General features: G+C 41.5%; 1 protein-coding gene across 2 annotated transcripts in view; it reads left to right on the forward strand.

Annotated features, from left to right (window-relative positions):
* Window positions 1-19812, forward strand: part of Grp170 (Grp170 co-chaperone) — a 201341-nt gene that overhangs the window by 22869 nt on the left and 158660 nt on the right. For both annotated transcript variants that reach the window (XM_071666297.1, XM_071666296.1), the window contains exons 3-4: window positions 9524-9789; window positions 15491-15665. In XM_071666297.1, the coding sequence (XP_071522398.1) occupies window positions 9524-9789; window positions 15491-15665 (441 nt within the window). The remainder of the gene's footprint in view (window positions 1-9523; window positions 9790-15490; window positions 15666-19812) is intronic.

The following is a 19812-nucleotide window of genomic DNA, read 5'->3' on the forward strand; positions in this document are numbered from 1 at the left end:
CACCACATCATATATTTTACTCGTGGGTCTTAAGTTTCATCCAGCTACTTATTCTTTTCATAGTATTCAGTAATTTTTTTTGGCATAATTTTTTCACATATTTCACTTCGCTGTAGTGAGTGAGCACCAGGAACAAATGGAGAATAGCCTTATTTGTTCATTCCCTGCTCTAGTTGTCACATATGATGCATTAAAACTTGATCCCCCAGTCCACAGTTGAGTCATACAGACCTGTCTATGGTTTCCTCTTACCACTTCATAAACCCTGATTTAGCCCAATTCCAGCACATTGTCCCCTAAAGGCCACATAGCTTCAGCTCGCTGTCCCATGCATGCTTCACACACCCTCATGCATGTTCAGGTCGTGATAACTTAGAGCATCTTTCACTCTGTCCTTTCAGCTTGTCATTGATCTACCTATTCATGTATCCTCCACTTCTGACATGTATACCTTCTTAGTCGGTCTCTCCTCAGTCATACTCTCCTTATGTTCATACCATTTCTTCTCACCATTTTCAGCTGTCTCAATCTACCATACCCTTCTTTTGCCACACCTCTCTTTTACTCTCATTTCTTACTTGATCAACCCTACACACACCACATACTGTCCTCAAACATTTAATTTTCAACACATGTACTGTATTCCATACTTTCTTTTATGGCCCATGGCCCACACCTCACATCTGAATTTTGCTTTCAAAACTGCTGTACCATCAAATATCCCCCCTTGCTCACAAACAGATACCCCCTAACCACTTGCTGCTAAATGTACCTAGGACTTTTGCCCATTTATCAGATATAGTTCTCTTTGGCTCCCATGGTATAGCCAGTCATGAGATTTTTAAAGATAACTTTTGTCATTCATTTTTACTATTATTAGTTTTTTTATACTACTTGTGTTCCACGTTCAAACTTGGTGAATGACAAGCTGTTTTTATTTCCATACATGTTCTCTTTTTCCTGTGTTAGTGAGGAAGCTCCAAGAACAGATGAAAAGAATGTTCTCATATGCTCACATTTACTCTCTACCTGTCATGTATAATGTACTGAAACCAGAGACACCTTATTCACAATTGTGCCCCACAGACCTTTCTGTGAATTCTCCAACTTCATATATATATATTTTTTTTTTTTTTTTTTTTTTTTTTATACTTTGTCGCTGTCTCCCGCGTTTGCGAGGTAGCGCAAGGAAACAGACGAAAGAAATGGCCCAACCCCCCCCCCCCATACACATGTACATACACACGTCCACACACGCAAATATACATACCTACACAGCTCTCCATGGTTTACCCCAGACGCTTCACATGCCTTGATTCAATCCACTGACAGCACGTCAACCCCTGTACACCACATCGCTCCAATTCACTCTACTCCTTGCCCTCCTTTCACCCTCCTGCATGTTCAGGCCCCGATCACACAAAATCTTTTTCACTCCATCTTTCCACCTCCAATTTGGTCTCCCTCTTCTCCTCGTTCCCTCCACCTCCGACACATATATCCTCATGGTCAATCTTTCCTCACTCATTCTCTCCATGTGCCCAATCCATTTCAAAACACCCTCTTCTGCTCTCTCAACAACGCTCTTTTTATTTCCACACATCTCTCTTACCCTTACGTTACTTACTCGATCAAACCACCTCACACCACACATTGTCCTCAAACATCTCATTTCCAGCACATCCATCCTCCTGCGCACAACTCTATCCATAGCCCACGCCTCGCAACCATACAACATTGTTGGAACCACTATTCCTTCAAACATACCCATTTTTGCTTTCCGAGATAATGTTCTCGACTTCCACACATTTTTCAAGGCTCCCAAAATTTTCGCCCCCTCCCCCACCCTATGATCCACTTCCGCTTCCATGGTTCCATCCGCTGACAGATCCACTCCCAGATATCTAAAACACTTCACTTCCTCCAGTTTTTCTCCATTCAAACTCACCTCCCAATTGACTTGACCCTCAACCCTACTGTACCTAATAACCTTGCTCTTATTCACATTTACTCTTAACTTTCTTCTTCCACACACTTTACCAAACTCAGTCACCAGCTTCTGCAGTTTCTCACATGAATCAGCCACCAGCGCTGTATCATCAGCGAACAACAACTGACTCACTTCCCAAGCTCTCTCATCCCCAACAGACTTCATACTTGCCCCTCTTTCCAGGACTCTTGCATTTACCTCCCTAACAACCCCATCCATAAACAAATTAAACAACCATGGAGACATCACACACCCCTGCCGCAAACCTACATTCACTGAGAACCAATTAGCCCATTAATAGATTCTCATCCCCAGTAAACCACAGTACTCAAGTTTGCCTTATCCTTTGCATATCTGGCACATTCCTGCATTTTCAGGCCCTCTAGAGCCTTCAAAGCATCTTAAATTCCATCCTTTCACCTCATCATGTATGCTCTCTTAGTCATCCTTCCCCCCCTGTCATCCTCTCCATACATGTAAAAAAGAAGCATTTCAGCTTACCCTCTTCAATTCTTGTACAAATTCTTCTTATTGCCTCACTTCTCTCTAACCCTGTTGTTTTTTATTTGATTAACTCTCCCTCTACATCTCAAAATTTCATTAGCAACATGTTCATCATATCCTTTACCTATTTGTCTAAGGTCCATGCCATTCATCCATAGAGCACCAACAGGACTACTACACCATTAAACATACCCATCATTGCCATTAGAGACAGTGAACTCTTTCCACATACTCCTCATTGTGCCCAAGATCTTTTACCCCTTCACATACCCTGTGGCTCAATACTGTTTCTATGGTTCCATTGGCTGTCATATCCACTCCCAGGTATCTAAAACAATTTACTTCCTCCAAGATTTCTCCATCCAAACTCACTTCATAACTAACCTCTATCTCTTCAGTTCTAAACCTAATAATTGCAAATTATTTTTATTTACAATTACTCAACTTTCTCATCACACTCTTAAGATTCAGATACCACCTTCTGCAGTTTCTCACTGGAATTTGCTACCAGCACCATATCAGCAGACATCAATTGACTCATCTTCCAAGTCCCCTACCCCCAGCAGACTGCATACCTGATCCTATTTCCAAGACCCTTGCATTCACGTCTTCACCACCCCATGGTGACATCAGACGTCCCTCCCACAGAACCTTCAGCTTGAAACATTAAACCTCTCAACCTACTTGTACACATGCCTTACTCTCTTGATAAAAACTCTCCACTGTTTCCAGTAGCTTTCCTTCCCCACCATATATCTGTAGCACCTTCAATAGAGCATCACTGATAGCCCAATCATATGCTTTCTCCAGATCTGTAAATGCCTCTTACAACCCTTCTGTTTCTATAAGTCTTTTTCATACACATTCTTAAAAGTAAACACCTGATCCACACATCCTCTGCTATTCCTAAAACCATTTAATGGTCTGTGCATGCCACCACCTTCTGAGTTACCACTCCTCCATGCACCTTGCCAGCTCTGCATGTAATCATTAGGTATGTTGTTGGATTTTTTTTCCAGGCTTTGGCTATATATAAAAGTCTTCTGTGACGTCAGACCCAAAATGAAATATTGTTTCCATGTTATTTTTTTGTAATTTGTTGATATTGAAAGGTTGCTTAAATTGTAACTTGTAAGAGGTTTTAATGGAGAGAAGTGCTGAAAGCTTATACACTTTTCCCATTTTGATTTATCATGTTTTTAGCCTCCTTTAGGAAATTGTCACCTCCCAATTTCTTGTCAGGCCTTGTATTTTTGTCTCTGTTAGTAAGATTGACATTAATACTGTTTGTTTATTCAGGTATTTGTCATCCCCAGGACAGCTTTAATTGGTTGGTGTGTGATGCATAAATTTTCTTTGTTTTCTGTCCTCACTTATAATGTTTATTAAATATTTGTTCATTGTCTTGAATTTGATAAGGTTGATGCTACAAGGATACTAACCTCATATTTATTTAACTGATTCTCAATTGTCACTACCCACTTGCGCATGCAGGAATTAGACTGAAACTTGATTGGAGGTGATATCAGAAGATGGTATTAATGATATGTAAATTGGGAACCAGTGTAGATGCTACACCTATTAAGGAAACTTGTATATTAAAAGTAAATTCATACTTAAGTAGATTAATGCTGTTAAAGGAGTTGGTTGTGAGATGTTTTTATGAGGGTTAAGAGGTTGGAGACTTTTAGATAATGGAGATTCTTTGTAATTGAGAGGGTAAGAATGTGAATTTCATTGTGGCAGAGTTTGTTGGAAGATGCACTTATGATGGGGATGAATCAGAAATGATGTTACTCTGGTTCTGGATTGAGAAAAGTGTGGTTGAATAATTGAAGGAAGGAGCTTTTAGATGGCTTTGGCTTAATGGATGGAGTTTTGAGATGATTTTTGAAGGGGAAGGGATTCATTATGAATAAGATATGACCTGAAGACAACTTGATAAAATGACCAAAAGAATGGGGAATTGGAAAGAAATAGATGGAAGATGTAGGTAAGAATAAGGATGAAGGTGCATGGAGGAAAATGATAGAATTAAGGGTATTAAGTAGAGAGAGGTGTTAAGATAATAGCAGTGTTTCTGTTCCATATGAACATTAGTTTGTAAATTGTTATAATGTGAAGTGCTGTGTGTTCTTCCAGCTATACCATATCAGAATCACCTTTTCATCAAATTATGATAAGTTTGTGTGGTGAAGAACTGGAGTTACTCATAGGATGCTGAGTGGGGTTGGTTCATACAGTTTTTATGCAGAAAGAGTGATGGGTGGAATCTATTCATATACTGACATGTACCTAACATTTCCAGTGTTTACATAAAATTCTGCCTGCCACCCATGTAATTTCAAAGACAATGTCACACTTACATTTTGGTACTTGTGTCTCTTCTTTGGCCTTAATACCATCTGCAGATGGCTGAGCATGGCATTGAGAAGGCTCCTGAAGTATTTTAGGTCCATGTTTTGGATTCAAATGTCTTGATCTTCCAAGTGAGCTCAATGAGGCACTTATGAGGTGGTGTAGGAAGCAAGCTTGACTTTCACCTGGTTCCAGCAGTTCTTGATTGGGTTAAGGTCTGGGGAGTTTGCAAGTCACTCCAGCAGTTGAATATTTTTCTTTGAAAACCATTTCATCACCTTTTGGTCTTATGGCAGGGTGCACTATCCTGCTTAAAGTGATCACACCCATGAACCTCACAAAAACAAAGCAGATGGTCCTCTAGCACTTTGATATACAGCTCTCCATTCAGTGCATTGTTTTTACATAAGGAGTGCAACCCTCCCCTACCCATTGCACCACTAAAGCATCCCTGGATCATCACATTATCTGGGTGTTTCACTGTCTTCAATGTGAAATGAGAGCCATACTGGCTGGCATCCTCAAGCCTCCTCGCCCTCTTTGCCTTATTTCGTTATTGCTCACTTTATTCCTTGTATTTCTCTGCAAAATGTGAGGCGTTTGCTTTTTATTTCCTTTGTAAGCAGGGGTGCAGAAGGGAATGTGAAGGTCCATTTGCAGGGATGAATTTTCTTTGAGAGACGTTTCTATGAAGTTGCTTCAATACTTCTGGTAGGAGGTTATCTGTAGATCTGAATCTTGGGTGACCAGGGATAGGTTTTGGTGGTGGGATGACGTTGTCAGGGAGACCATGAGCACTGACAAGCATCTACGTGCCTGATCATGCATACTGAGGGCCTAGTGTGTCTAGAAATTTCATGTGTACCCACAGTTTCTTGCTTCCAGAAGCGAAATTCCCAAAATTATGTAGCAGCCAGGAAGCAAAAGGAAAGGGCATTCTTCCCTATAGATGTGGCCCAAGGCATACTGAGGCAGGTGGCTGATGCTCACACTGTTAGAAACACTAGTCTCAGCAACTAGATGTTTGATGATTTCACCCTTAGAGCATTTTATGCTTGTATCCACAATAATTTTTTTTTTTTTTTATTATTATACTTTGTATAATAATAAAAGGGGCAAGTATGAAGTCTGTTGGGGATGAGAGAGCTTGGGAAGTGAGTCAGTTGTTGTTCGCTGATGATACAGCGCTGGTGGCTGATTCATGTGAGAAACTGCAGAAGCTGGAGACTGAGTTTGGTAAAGTGTGTGGAAGAAGAAAGTTAAGAGTAAATGTGAATAAGAGCAAGGTTATTAGGTACAGTAGGGGTGAGGGTCAAGTCAATTGGGAGGTGAGTTTGAATGGAGAAAAACTGGAGGAAGTGAAGTGTTTTAGATATCTGGGAGTGGATCTGTCAGCGGATGGAACCATGGAAGCGGAAGTGGATCATAGGGTGGGGGAGGGGGCGAAAATTTTGGGAGCCTTGAAAAATGTGTGGAAGTCGAGAACATTATCTCGGAAAGCAAAAATGGGTATGTTTGAAGGAATAGTGGTTCCAACAATGTTGTATGGTTGCGAGGCGTGGGCTATGGATAGAGATGTGCGCAGGAGGATGGATGTGCTGGAAATGAGATGTTTGAGGACAATGTGTGGTGTGAGGTGGTTTGATCGAGTAAGTAACGTAAGGGTAAGAGAGATGTGTGGAAATAAAAAGAGCGTGGTTGAGAGAGCAGAAGAGGGTGTTTTGAAATGGTTTGGGCACATGGAGAGAATGAGTGAGGAAAGATTGACCAAGAGGATATATGTGTCGGAGGTGGAGGGAACGAGGAGAAGAGGGAGACCAAATTGGAGGTGGAAAGATGGAGTGAAAAAGATTTTGTGTGATCGGGGCCTGAACATGCAGGAGGGTGAAAGGAGGGCAAGGAATAGAGTGAATTGGAGCGATGTGGTATACAGGGGTTGACGTGCTGTCAGTGGATTGAATCAAGGCATGTGAAGCGTCTGGGGTAAACCATGGAAAGCTGTGTAGGTATGTATATTTGCGTGTGTGGACGTATGTACATGTGTATGGGGGGGGGTTGGGCCATTTCTTTCGTCTGTTTCCTTGCGCTACCTCGCAAACGCGGGAGACAGCGACAAAGTATAAAAAAAAAAAAAAAAAAAAAAAAATGTATATATATATATATATATATATATATATATATATATATATATATAGATATATATACATATATTTGGACAATTTTTGCAGGGAAAAAATGCAATTGAGTGGGAGATGTATAAAAGAAAGAGACAGGAGGTCAAGAGAAAGGTGCAAGAGGTGAAAAAGAGGGCAAATGAGAGTTGGGGTGAGAGAGTATCATTAAATTTTAGGGAGAATAAAAAGATGTTCAGGAAGGAGGTAAATAAAGTGCGTAAGACAAGGGTGCAAATGGGAACTTCAGTGAAGGGCGCAAATGGGGAGGCGATAACAAGTAGTGGTGATGTGAGAAGGAGATGGAGTGAGTATTTTGAAGGTTTGTTGAATGTGTTTGATGATAGAGTGGCAGATATAGGGTGTTTTGGTCGAGGTGATGTGCAAAGTGAGAGGGTTAGAGAAAATGATTTGGTAAACAGAGAAGAGGTAGTAAAAGCTTTGCGGAAGATGAAAGCCGGCAAGGCAGCAGGTTTGGATGGTATTGCAGTGGAATTTATTAAAAAAGGGGGTGACTGTATTATTGACTGGTTGGTAAGGTTATTTAATGTATGTATGACTCATGGTGAGGTGCCTGAGGATTGGCGGAGTGCATGCATAGTGCCATTGTACAAAGGCAAAGGGGATAAGAGTGAGTGCTCAAATTACAGAGGTATAAGTTTGTTGAGTATTCCTGGTAAATTATATGGGAGGGTATTGATTGAGAGGGTGAAGGCATGTACAGAGCATCAGATTGGGGAAGAGCAGTGTGGTTTCAGAAGTGGTAGAGGATGTGTGGATCAGGTGTTTGCTTTGAAGAATGTATGTGAGAAATACTTAGAAAAGCAAATGGATTTGTATGTAGCATTTATGGATCTGGAGAAGGCATATGATAGAGTTGATAGAGAAGCTCTGTGGAAGGTATTAAGAATATATGGTGTGGGAGGAAAGTTGTTAGAAGCAGTGAAAAATTTTTATCGAGGATGTAAGGCATGTGTACGTGTAGGAAGAGAGGAAAGTGATTGGTTCTCAGTGAATGTAGGTTTGCGGCAAGGGTGTGTGATGTCTCCATGGTTGTTTAATTTGTTTATGGATGGGGTTGTTAGGGAGGTGAATGCAAGAGTTTTGGAAAGAGGGGCAAGTATGAAGTCTGTTGTGGATGAGAGAGCTTGGGAAGTGAGTCAGTTGTTGTTCGCTGATGATACAGCACTGGTGGCTGATTCATGTGAGAAACTGCAGAAGCTGGTGACTGAGTTTGGTAAAGTGTGTGAAAGAAGAAAGTTAAGAGTAAATGTGAATAAGAGCAAGGTTATTAGGTACAGTAGGGTTGAGGGTCAAGTCAATTGGGAGGTAAGTTTGAATGGAGAAAAACTGGAGGAAGTGAAGTGTTTTAGATATCTGGGAGTGGATCTGGCAGTGGATGGAACCATGGAAGCGGAAGTGGATCATAGGGTGGGGGAGGGGGGCGAAAATTCTGGGAGCCTTGAAGAATGTGTGGAAGTCGAGAACATTATCTCAGAAAGCAAAAATGGGTGTGTTTGAAGGAATAGTGGTTCCAACAATGTTGTATGGTTGCGAGGCGTGGGCTATGGATAGAGTTGTGCGCAGGAGGATGGATGTGCTGGAAATGAGATGTTTGAGGACAATGTGTGGTGTGAGGTGGTTTGATCGAGTAAGTAACGTAAGGGTAAGAGAGATGTGTGGAAATAAAAAGAGCGTGGTTGAGAGAGCAGAAGAGGGTGTTTTGAAATGGTTTGGGCACATGGAGAGAATGAGTGAGGAAAGATTGACCAAGAGGATATATGTGTCGGAGGTGGAAGGAACGAGGAGAAGTGGGAGACCAAATTGGAGGTGGAAAGATGGAGTGAAAAAGATTTTGAGTGATCGGGGCCTGAACATGCAGGAGGGTGAAAGGAGGGCAAGGAATAGAGTGAATTGGATCGATGTGGTATACTGGGGTTGACGTGCTGTCAGTGGGTTGAATCAGGACATGTGAAGCGTCTGGGGTAAACCATGGAAAGCTGTGTACGTATGTATATTTGCGTGTGTGGACATATGTATATACATGTATATGGGGATGGGTTGGGCCATTTCTTTCGTCTGTTTCCTTGCGCTACCTCGCAAACGCGGGAGACAGCGACAAAGCAAGAAAAAAAAAAAAAAAAAAAAAACTTTGTTGCTGTCTCCCATGTTAGTGAGGTAGCGTAAGGAAACAAACGAAACAATGGCCCAACCCACCCACATACACATGTACATACATACACGTGTGTGTATATACATGTGTATGTGGGTGGGTTGGGCCATTCTTTCGTCTGTTTCCTTGCATTACCTTGCTAACGCGGGAGACAGCGACAAAGTATAATAAAAAAAGATATATATAAATAACCCACATAAAACTTAGCTGTGTTTAGCCACTGAAAATATATGGGGGGGGGGGACAAGGTTTTTTTTGTGCACACACTATATCAGGTTTATTTGAAATATGTATGATCTCCAAGTTGTTTATTATATTTGTATGCAGCCAGGGGTCCCAATGGAAATAGTACTCAATAAGGAATCAAAACGAAAGACTCCATCTGCAGTATCTTTTCGTAATGGTGAAAGAACATATGGAGAGGATGCCCAGACAAGTGGCATTCGATTCCCAGCTAGCACTTACTTTTACATGCTAGACCTTCTGGGTAAGAAATTGGACAATCCCTTGGTGGAGTTGTACAAGTCAAGGTTCCCCTACTACACCATAGAGGCTGACCCAGAGAGGGGGACAGTTGTCTTCAGATATGATGAGTAAGTATTGTTGTACTTTTTTATGATTATTCTTGTAAGATGATTAAAGTAAGGATTGTGATATTATGGTAAAAGTTTAAAAGAGTACTTTCAGCTTGTGGGTTTTTTCGTTGAAACTTAGATATGCCATTGGTGATAGAGAGATGGTTTCTTGAAAAGCACATTTTGTATACATGTATATATCTTTTTCTTTTTTCTTTCGTACTATTCGCCATTTCCCGCTATAGCGAGGTAGCGTTAAGAACAGAGGACTGGGCCTTTGAGAGAATATCCTCACCTGGCCCCCTTCTCTGTTCCTTCTTTTGGAAAATTGAAAAAAACGAGAGGGGAGGATTTCCAGCAACCCGTTCCCTCCCCTTTTAGTCGCCTTCTACGACACGCAGGGAATACATGTATATATATATATACATATATTCCTATGAGTCCACAGTGAAAATGAAACACGATATCGTGTTTCATTTTCCCCATGGACTCATAGGAATATCTTGATCATGTGCAAAATTATCCTTTCCAATATATATATTTATATGTATATTCATACTTGCGCTACCTCGCAAACGCGGGAGACAGCGACAAAGCAAAATAAAAAAAATAAGTAGATACTGTCTCCCTTTATTCATTCCCATCGCCAACTCGCCACACATAAAATATCAACCCCCTCCCCCCTCGTGTGCGAGGTAGCGCTAGGAAAAGACAACAAAGGCCACATTTGTTCACACTCAGTCTCTAGCTGTCATGTAATAATGCACTGAAACCACAGCTCCCACTGAAACCACAGCTCCCTTTCCACATCCAGGCCCCACAGAACTTTCCATGGTTTACCCCAGACACTTCACATGCCCTGGTTCAATCCATTGACAGCACATCGACCCCGGTATACCGCATCGTTCCAGTTCACTCTATTCCTTGCACGCCTTTCACCCCCCTGCATGTTCAGGCCCCGATCACTCAAAATCTTTTTCACTCCATCTTTCCACTTCCAATTTGGTCTCCTCCTCCTCGTTCCCTCCACCTCTGACACATATATCCTCTTTGTATTTAGGGAAGCAGTGATGGTTTGCGCGAAAGATGCTTATGGCATGAAAAGCTTGGGAGGTGGGCAGATTAGAAAGGGTAGTGAGTGGTGGGATGAAGAAGTAAGATTATTAGTGAAAGAGAAGAGAGAAGCATTTGGACGATTTTTGCAGGGAAATAATGCAAATGAGTGGGAGATGTACAAAAGAAAGAGGCAGGAGGTCAAGAGAAAGGTGCAAGAGGTGAAAAAAGAGGGCAAATGAGAGTTGGGGCGAAAGAGTATCATTAAATTTTAGGGAGAATACAAAGGTGTTTTGGAAGGAGGTAAATAAAGTGTGTAAGACAAGAGAACAAATGGGAACTTCAGAGAAGAGGGCTAATGGGGAGATGATAACAAGTAGTGGTGATGTGAGAAGGAGATGGAGTGAGTATTTTGAAGGTTTGTTGAATGTGTTTGATGAAAGAGTGGCAAATATAGGGTGTTTTAGTCGAGGTGGTGTGCAAAGTGAGAGGGTTAGGGAGAATGATTTGGTAAACAGAGAAGAGGTAGCAAAAGCTTTGCAGAAGATGAAAGCCGGCAAGGCAGCGGGTTTGGATGGTATTGCAGTGGAATTTATTAAAAAAGGGGGTGACTGTATTGTTGACTGGTTAAAAAGGTTATTTAATGTATGTATGATTCATGGTGAGGTGCCTGAGGATTGGCGGAATGCTTGCATAGTGCCATTGTACAAAGGCAAAGGGGACAAAGGTGAGTGCTCAAATTACAGAGGTATAAGTTTGTTGAGTATTCTTGGTAAATTATATGGGAGGGTATTGATTGAGAGGATGAAGGCATGTACAGAGCATCAGACTGGGGAAGAGCAGTGTGGTTTCAGAAGTGGTAGAGGATGTGTGGATCAGGTGTTTGCTTTGAGGAATGTATGTGAGAAATACTTAGAAAAGCAAATGGATTTGTATATAGCATTTATGGATCTGGGGAAGGCATATGATAGAGTTGATAGAGATGCTCTGTTGAAGGTATTAAGAATATATGGTGTGGGAGGCAAGTTGTTAGAAGCAGTGAAAAGTTTTTATCGAGGATGTAAGGCATGTGTACGTGTAGGAAGAGAGGAAAGTGATTGGTTCTCAGTGAATGTAGGTTTGCGGCAGGGGTGTGTGATGTCTCCATGGTTGTTTAATATGTTTAAGGATGGGGTTGTTAGGGAGGTGAATGCAAGAGTTTTGGAAAGAGGGGCAAGTATGCAGTCTGTTGTGGATGAGAGAGCTTGGGAAGTGAGTCGGTTGTTGTTCGCTGATGATACAGCACTGGTGGCTGATTCATGTGAGAAACTGCAGAAGCTGGTGACTGAGTTTGGTAAAGTGTGTGAAAGAAGAAAATTGAGAGTAAATGTGAATAAGAGCAAGGTTATTAGGTACAGTAGGGTTGAGGGTCAAGTCAGTTGGGAGGTAAGTTTGTGAGGAGAAAAACTGGAGGAAGTGAAGTGTTTTAGATTTCTGGGAGTGGATTTGGCAGCGGATGGAACCATGGAAGCGGAAGTGAATCATAGGGTGGGGGAGAGGGTGAAAATTCTTGGAGCTTTGAAAAATGTGTGGAAGTCAAGAATGTTGTCTCGTAAAGCAAAAATGGGTATGTTTGAAGGAATAGTGGTTCCAACAATGTTGTATGGTTGCGAGGCGTGGGCTATGGATAGAGTTGTGCGGAGGAGGGTGGACGTGCTGGAAATGAGATGTTTGAGGACAATATGTGGTGTGAGGTGGTTTGATCTTGTAAGTAATAATAGGGTAAGAGAGATATGTGGTAATAAAAAGAGTGTGGTTGAGAGAGCAGAAGAGGGTGTTTTGAAATGGTTTGGTCACATGGAGAGAATGAGTTAGGAAAGATTGATCAAGAGGGTATATGTGTCAGAGGTAAAGGGAACAAGAAGTGGGAGACCAGATTGGAGGTGGAAAGATAGAGTGAAAAATATTTTGAGTGATCGGGGCCTGAACATGCAGGAGGGTGAAAGGCGTGCGAGGAATAGAGTGAATTGGAATGATGTGGTATACCAGGGTCGACGTGCTGTCAGTGGATTGAACCAGGGCATGTGAAGCGTCTGGGATAAACCATGGAAAGTTGTGTGGGGCCTGGATGTGGAAAGGGAACTGTGGTTTCGGTGCATTATTACATGACATGCTACGTGTATCTTTTGCGCTAGCCACTTCTGCTTCTCTGAATACATCTCATTCCTTGCCCACTCCCCTCATATCATTTGCTCTCACCTTTTGCCATTCTGCACTCAATCTGGCCTGGTACTTCCTCACACAAGTCTCCTTTCCAAGCTCACTCTCACCACTGTCTTCTCTCCAATATTCTCTCTTTTCTGAAAACCTCTATAAATCTTTACCTTTGTAAGTACTACTATGAAATATTGGTTTTGATTTAGGATGAGAAAATTATCATTTGGGTGTCCTAGACCCTGCCATTTGCTCATATATGGGTTATGGACTGTGTTACCATAAAATTGATTAATGCAAATGGTGTGTCGTTACTCTGTGCACTTGATCCATTTCATATGAATAACAATATGGTCTATAGAGGTGTTACTGGACTTTGCTTGCCCAAGGTTACACTGTGAGTAAAAAGTCACACTTGTTGAGGCTGTATTATTGGAGTACGGTCTTATCAAAGAATTCTCACTCTGAAGGAATTTACCTTTCTTCCTACTAGAAGTTTTGGGCAGTAGGAGCCTATTGAAAGGACTTAGTTAATGCTGGAGCTCATTTATAGAAATTTGAGTAATTTTTAAAAGATATAGTTGATAGATATGATATGAATAGAATATACATACAACCATCTCATACTTTGTGAGGGATCACCATATGCAATTTCACTATTCTTCGAGGGACCTACTGATACCAGTCCCTCTTTTTTTCTTTTTTTTCACACTATTCGCCACTTCCCGCGTTAGTGAGTTAGCGTTAAGAAAAGAGGACTGGGCCTTTGAGGGAATATCCTCACCTGGCCCCGTTCTCTCTTCCATCTTTTGGAAGATTAAAAAAAGTGGATGTGTGCAGTAGAAAATATGCTAAAACTTACTTAGGGTTGGCAGGTGGAATAAGCATAAGTCTTGGGTGGAAAAGGCCCATTTCCTGTCAGCATGTCAGTCTCACTATGCCTGACTGCTTAATTAATTTATTGAGTGTTCATTTATTTTTAATAGAAATTTATTCCAAATTTATCAAGTGATATTTCTGTTAATCTTTGTGCCTTAAATGCATTTGGGATATTATATCACACTGTTGCACTCATCCCATTTCTAGCTTTATGTTCACTGGTTTGCTGTATATGATTTTTATCTTTTGTGTGAGGCTTTCCCAGACTATAATCCCTGCATAAAGGGAGGGATTGATATGGGAATCCTTAAGGGAATTCCCAGAGGGAACAGATGTCAGAGATTACTTACTTTGCATTTGAATCACTCCTCACTAATACTCAGTCTTTTGCATCAAAACCTGCTGACACACTCTCTCAGGTGCTTCGAGAATACTTGCTTCTCACGATCTCTATCCTCATGGCCAGGTTATCGCCTCTTATGTAATCCACTTTAATTTTTACCCACGTCAGTCTGGAGCTCACCTCCTTACACTTTCATGGATTTCCACAACTGCTTCAGGCACCTTTCCTTAGCTTTTGCCTTCACACCAATCCCTGCCTTTATGCTCAGAACCATAACATCTAGGTTCCTTTCTTCAACCAAACTACCTATTTCTCCATTCTTCTCATTTTTTTTACATTCACACATTCAGCACCCCAGCCTGATCCTTAAAGGTGGATAAACACTTCTTGCTTGGCTCCCCCTTCTGTTCCATATTTTAGAAATTGAAATATAGTAAGGCAAGGGAAGGGGAGGAGGGGTTGCATCCCATGCTCCCACACTTCTTAGTCACCCTTTATAATTTGTAGGGAACACAGTTGTAACAATGTGTCAGCACCTACCCTAGGGATACTATGCCAACTGATATTATTCTATTCAACATTGTCAGTTTGTATGGTATACAGTGTATTTAGGTAAACAGTTCTCAAAATACTTGTGCTCCTCTTTGTAAAAGGAGAGATGGAGTTTTATTTTATGCCAAAACCTAGGTTTTTATTATCATTTTACAGAGGCCCAGCAGCAGTTTTTAAAAGCTAGTCGGAACTAGGTAGTATTAACAGATACTTGTGCATATTGAAGGGGAAGATACATGCAAGGAAACATGAGAATAATAAAAAGATAGAAATACAAGAAGATAACAGCAGGAATGTACAACCATCATTTAAGACAGTTGTGGGGTTCGGGAAATGTATGGTTGACCGCCAAGTGGTGCTGTATTGGCAAAGGAATTCCTCCATTCATGAAAGAAAGGAAAACCTGTTTACTCATTTTATGATTATGCCCTCTTACTGATGCACAGCCAATATTACAAAACTAAACTATGCATATAATTGAGGAAGTGTGCTGATATCTTAGGAATGTTTTAAAATATTGTCATTTATGGTCATTATGAATTTTTATTTGCAAGTTAATAACATTTTATTCCATATTGTGTTATTCTGTTTGATCTACATATTACAGTCTAGGCAAATTTTTGCTCAGGTGTCTTTGTATTTCAACATACTGACTGTATAGAAATCTTTCATTGACAAATTAAACCCTCGGGTAAACAGGGAGACAACATACACTGTAGAGGAGCTGGTGGCCCAACTGTTGGAATATGCTCGTGATATGGCCATAGCTCACACAGACCAGAGAATCAAGGATTGTGTCATCACTGTCCCACCTTTCTTTAACCAAGCAGAACGACGAACTATTTTGATGGCAGCTGAACTGGCTGGGCTTAAGGTAACAATATTTTGTTATAGAAAGTATCATCTATTAAGTTTGGATAGTTTATAGATAAGCATCTAATACTTGACATTGCATAGTTACTCATTTGATATGTGTTACTTGTCATGTGCTCACAATGGACCTTTGTTTTATCTATCTATATCTCTGATGCATGTTACCAACTGGAACTCCTCCGAGGGGGTGGCCATGGCAGTGGAGTCTCCATAACTAGTGAACTTCAGTGCCGCTTAACCTTTAGTGCCCCACCCTCAATATGCCAGTGGCTGAGGGCAGTTCTAGCAGTGTGCTTGCATAGACTCCTGCATAATGTTGCTACTGTCTACCTCTTCCTAATGCCCCTGCCAAATATTCCTACCTGCTCCTCCTATATAATGCTCCTGCCTCAATGTTCCTATCTACTTCTTAGTGCCATTTTGCCCAAAGGCAGGGCCAGCACACAGTGCTCATCACAGGAAAATCTAGAGTTGCGAAGAATGAGCTGTGTAAGTCATGCTGTCAGGTGTTATGTATAACAAGAGAGATTGTATATTTGTGGACAAAATGCTGTCCTCCATTGCTTAGGAACTACGCTTGATGCCAGAGACTGTTTAAACACATTTGAAAGTAGAACATTTATTTCTTCTTTACATTCTTTCAAGACCCTCCTATAAATACCATCTGTCGTAGGACTCGTTTACTTTTAATCATTCTATTTGTTTCAGAATATCGATTTTTTTTATTTTCATATTGCATAGCTTCCCACTTTTGTCCTCACTGTAAATTTGCTCTGGAACCAGAATGTTTGTATTCTTTTCCTGCATAGATACTGATGTGAAGTGATTTTTTTCAAACTTATTGCATGTTGTTCTCACCATCAACTAATGTACCAGAATGTGATTTGATAGGTCCCATTTTCTCCCTAACCTTCGTTCTGTACATTTGAAAAAATCCTTTGGCGTTGTTTTTTGCCTTGTTAATTATCTTGATTTCATTGTCTTTTAGCCTTCCTTTTTTTTTTTTTATTATACCTTGTTGCTGTCTCCCGCAGTTAGCGAGGTAGTGCAAGGAAACAGACGAAAGAATGGCCCAACCCACCCACATACACATGTATATACAAACACGTCCACACATGCACATATACATACCTTTACATCTCATCATATACATATATATACTCACACAGGCATATACATATATACACATGTACATAATTCATACTGTCTGCCCTTATTCATTCCCGTCGCCATCCCACCACACATGAAATGAAAACCCGCTCCCCCCCGCATGTGTGTGAGTTAGCGCTAGGAAAGACAACAAAGACCACATTCGTTCACACTCAGTTTCTAGCTGTCATGTATGATGCACTGAAAACACAGCTCCCTTTCCACATCCAGGCCCCACAAAACTTTCCATGGTTTACCCCAGATGCTTCACATGCCCTGGTTCAATCCATTGACAGCACGTTGACCCGGGTATACCACATCGTTCCAATTCACTGTATTCCTTACACGCCTTTCACCCTCCTGCATGTTCAGGCCTCGATCACTCAGAATCTTTTTCACTCCATCTTTCCACCTCCAGTTTGGTCTCCCACTTCTCCTTGTTCCCTCCACCTCTGACACATATATCCTCTTTGTCAATCTTTCCTCATTCTCTCCATGTGACCAAGCCATTTCAAAACACCCTTTTCTGCTCTCTCAACCACACACTTTTTATTACCACACATCTCTTTTACACTTTCATTACTTACTCAATTAAACCACCTCACACCACATATTGTTCTCAAACATCTCATTTCCAACACATCCACCCTCCTGCACACAACTCTATCTATAGCGCACGCCTCGCAACCATATAGCATTGTTGGAACCACTATTCCTTCAAGGATACCCATTTTTGCTTTCCAAGACAATGTTCTTGACTTCCACACATTTTTCAACACTCCTAGAACTTTCGCCCCCTCCCCCACCCTATGATTCACTTTCGCTTCCATGTTTCCATCTGCTGCCAAATCCACTCCCAGATATATAAAACACTTCACTTCCTCCAGTTTTTCTCCATTCAAACTTACCTCCCAATTGACTTGTCCCTCAACCCTACTGTGCCTAATAACCTGGCTCTTATTCACGTTTACTCTTGGCTTTCTTCTTTCACACACTTTACGAAACTCAGTCACCAGCTTCTGCAGTTTCTCACATGAATCAGCCACCAGTGCTGTATCATCAGCAAACAACAACTGACTCACTTCCCAAGCTCTCTCATCCACAACAGACTGCATACTTGCCCCTCTTTCCAAAACTCTTGCATTCACCTCCCTAACAACCCCATCCATAAACAAATTAAACAACCATGGAGACATCAGGCACCCTTGCTGCAGACCAACATTCACTGAGAACCAATCACTTTCCTCTCTTCCTACTTGTACACATGCCTTACATCCTTGATAAAAACTTTTCACTGCTTCTAACAACTTGCCTCTCACACCATATATTCTTGATACCTCTCACAGAGCATCTCTATCAGCTCTATCATATGCCTTCTCCAGATCCATAAATGCAACATACAAATCCATTTGCTTTTCTAAATATTTATCACATACATTCTTCAAAGCAAACACCTGACCCACACATCCTCTACCACTTCTGAAATTACACTGCTCTTCCCCAATCTGATGCTCTGTACATGCCTTCACCCTCTCAATCAATACCCTCCCATATAATTTCCCAGGAATACTCAACAAACTTTATTTTATTTATATTTATTTATTTAGCTTTGTCGCTGTCTCCTGCGTTTGTGAGGCAGCGCAAGGAAACAGACGAAAGAAATGGCCCAACCCACCCCCATACACATGTATATACATACACGTCCACACGCAAATATACATACCTATACATCTCAATGTACACATATATATACTAACACAGACACATACATATATACCCATGCACACAATTCACACTGTCTGCCTTTATTCATTCCCATCGCCACCTCGCCACACATGGAATACCATCCCCCTCCCCACTCATGTGTGCGAGTGTAGCGCTAGGAAAAGACAACAAAGGCCCCATTCGTTCACACTCAGTTCTAGCTGTCATGCAATAATGCCCGAAACCACAGCTCCCTTTCCACATCCAGGCCCCACACAACTTTCCATGGTTTACCCTAGACGCTTCACATGCCCTGATTTAATCCACTGACAGCACGTCAACCCCGGTATACCACATCGATCCAATTCACTCTATTCCTTGACCGCCGTTCACCCTCCTGCATGTTCAGGCCCCGATCCCACAAAATCTTTTTCACTCCATCTTTCCACCTCCAATTTGGCCTCCCACTTCTCCTCGTTCCCTCCACCTCCGACTCATATATCCTCTTGGTCAATCTTTCCTCCTTCATTCTCTCCATGTGCCCAAACCATTTCAAAACACCCTCTTCTGCTCTCTCAACCACGCTCTTTTTATTTCCACACATCTCTCTTATCCTTACATTACTTACTCGATCAAACCACCTCACACCACACATTGTCCTGAAACATCTCATTTCCAGCACATCCACCCTACTGCGCACAACTCTATCCATAGCCCACGCCTCGCAACCATACAACATTGTTGGAACCACTATTTCTTCAAACATACCCATTTTTGCTTTCCGAGATAATGTTCTCGACTTCCACACATTCTTCAAGGCTCCCAGGATTTTTGCCCCCTCCCCCACCCTATGATCCACTTCCGCTTCCATGGTTCCATCCGCTGCCAGATCCACTCCCAGATATCTAAAACACTTTACTTCCTCCAGTTTTTCTCCATTCAAACTTACCTCCCAATTGACTTGACCCTCGACCCTACTGTACCTAATAACCTTGCTCTTATTCACATTTACTCTTAACTTTCTTCTTTCACTCACTTTACCAAACTCAGTCACCAGCTTCTGCAGTTTCTCACATGAATCAGCCACCAGCGCTGTATCATCAGCGAACAACAACTGACTCACTTTCCAAGCTCTCTCATCCACAACAGACTGCATACTTGCCCCTCTTTCCAAAACTCTTGCATTCACCTCCCTAACAACCCCATCCATAAACAAATTAAACAACCATGGAGACATCACACACCCCTGCCGCAAACCTACATTCACTGAGAACCAATCACTTTCCTCTCTTCCT

The sequence above is a fragment of the Panulirus ornatus genome, chromosome 11 (assembly GCF_036320965.1).
Source record: "Panulirus ornatus isolate Po-2019 chromosome 11, ASM3632096v1, whole genome shotgun sequence".
In the NCBI taxonomy this organism is placed as follows: Eukaryota; Metazoa; Arthropoda; class Malacostraca; order Decapoda; family Palinuridae; genus Panulirus; species Panulirus ornatus.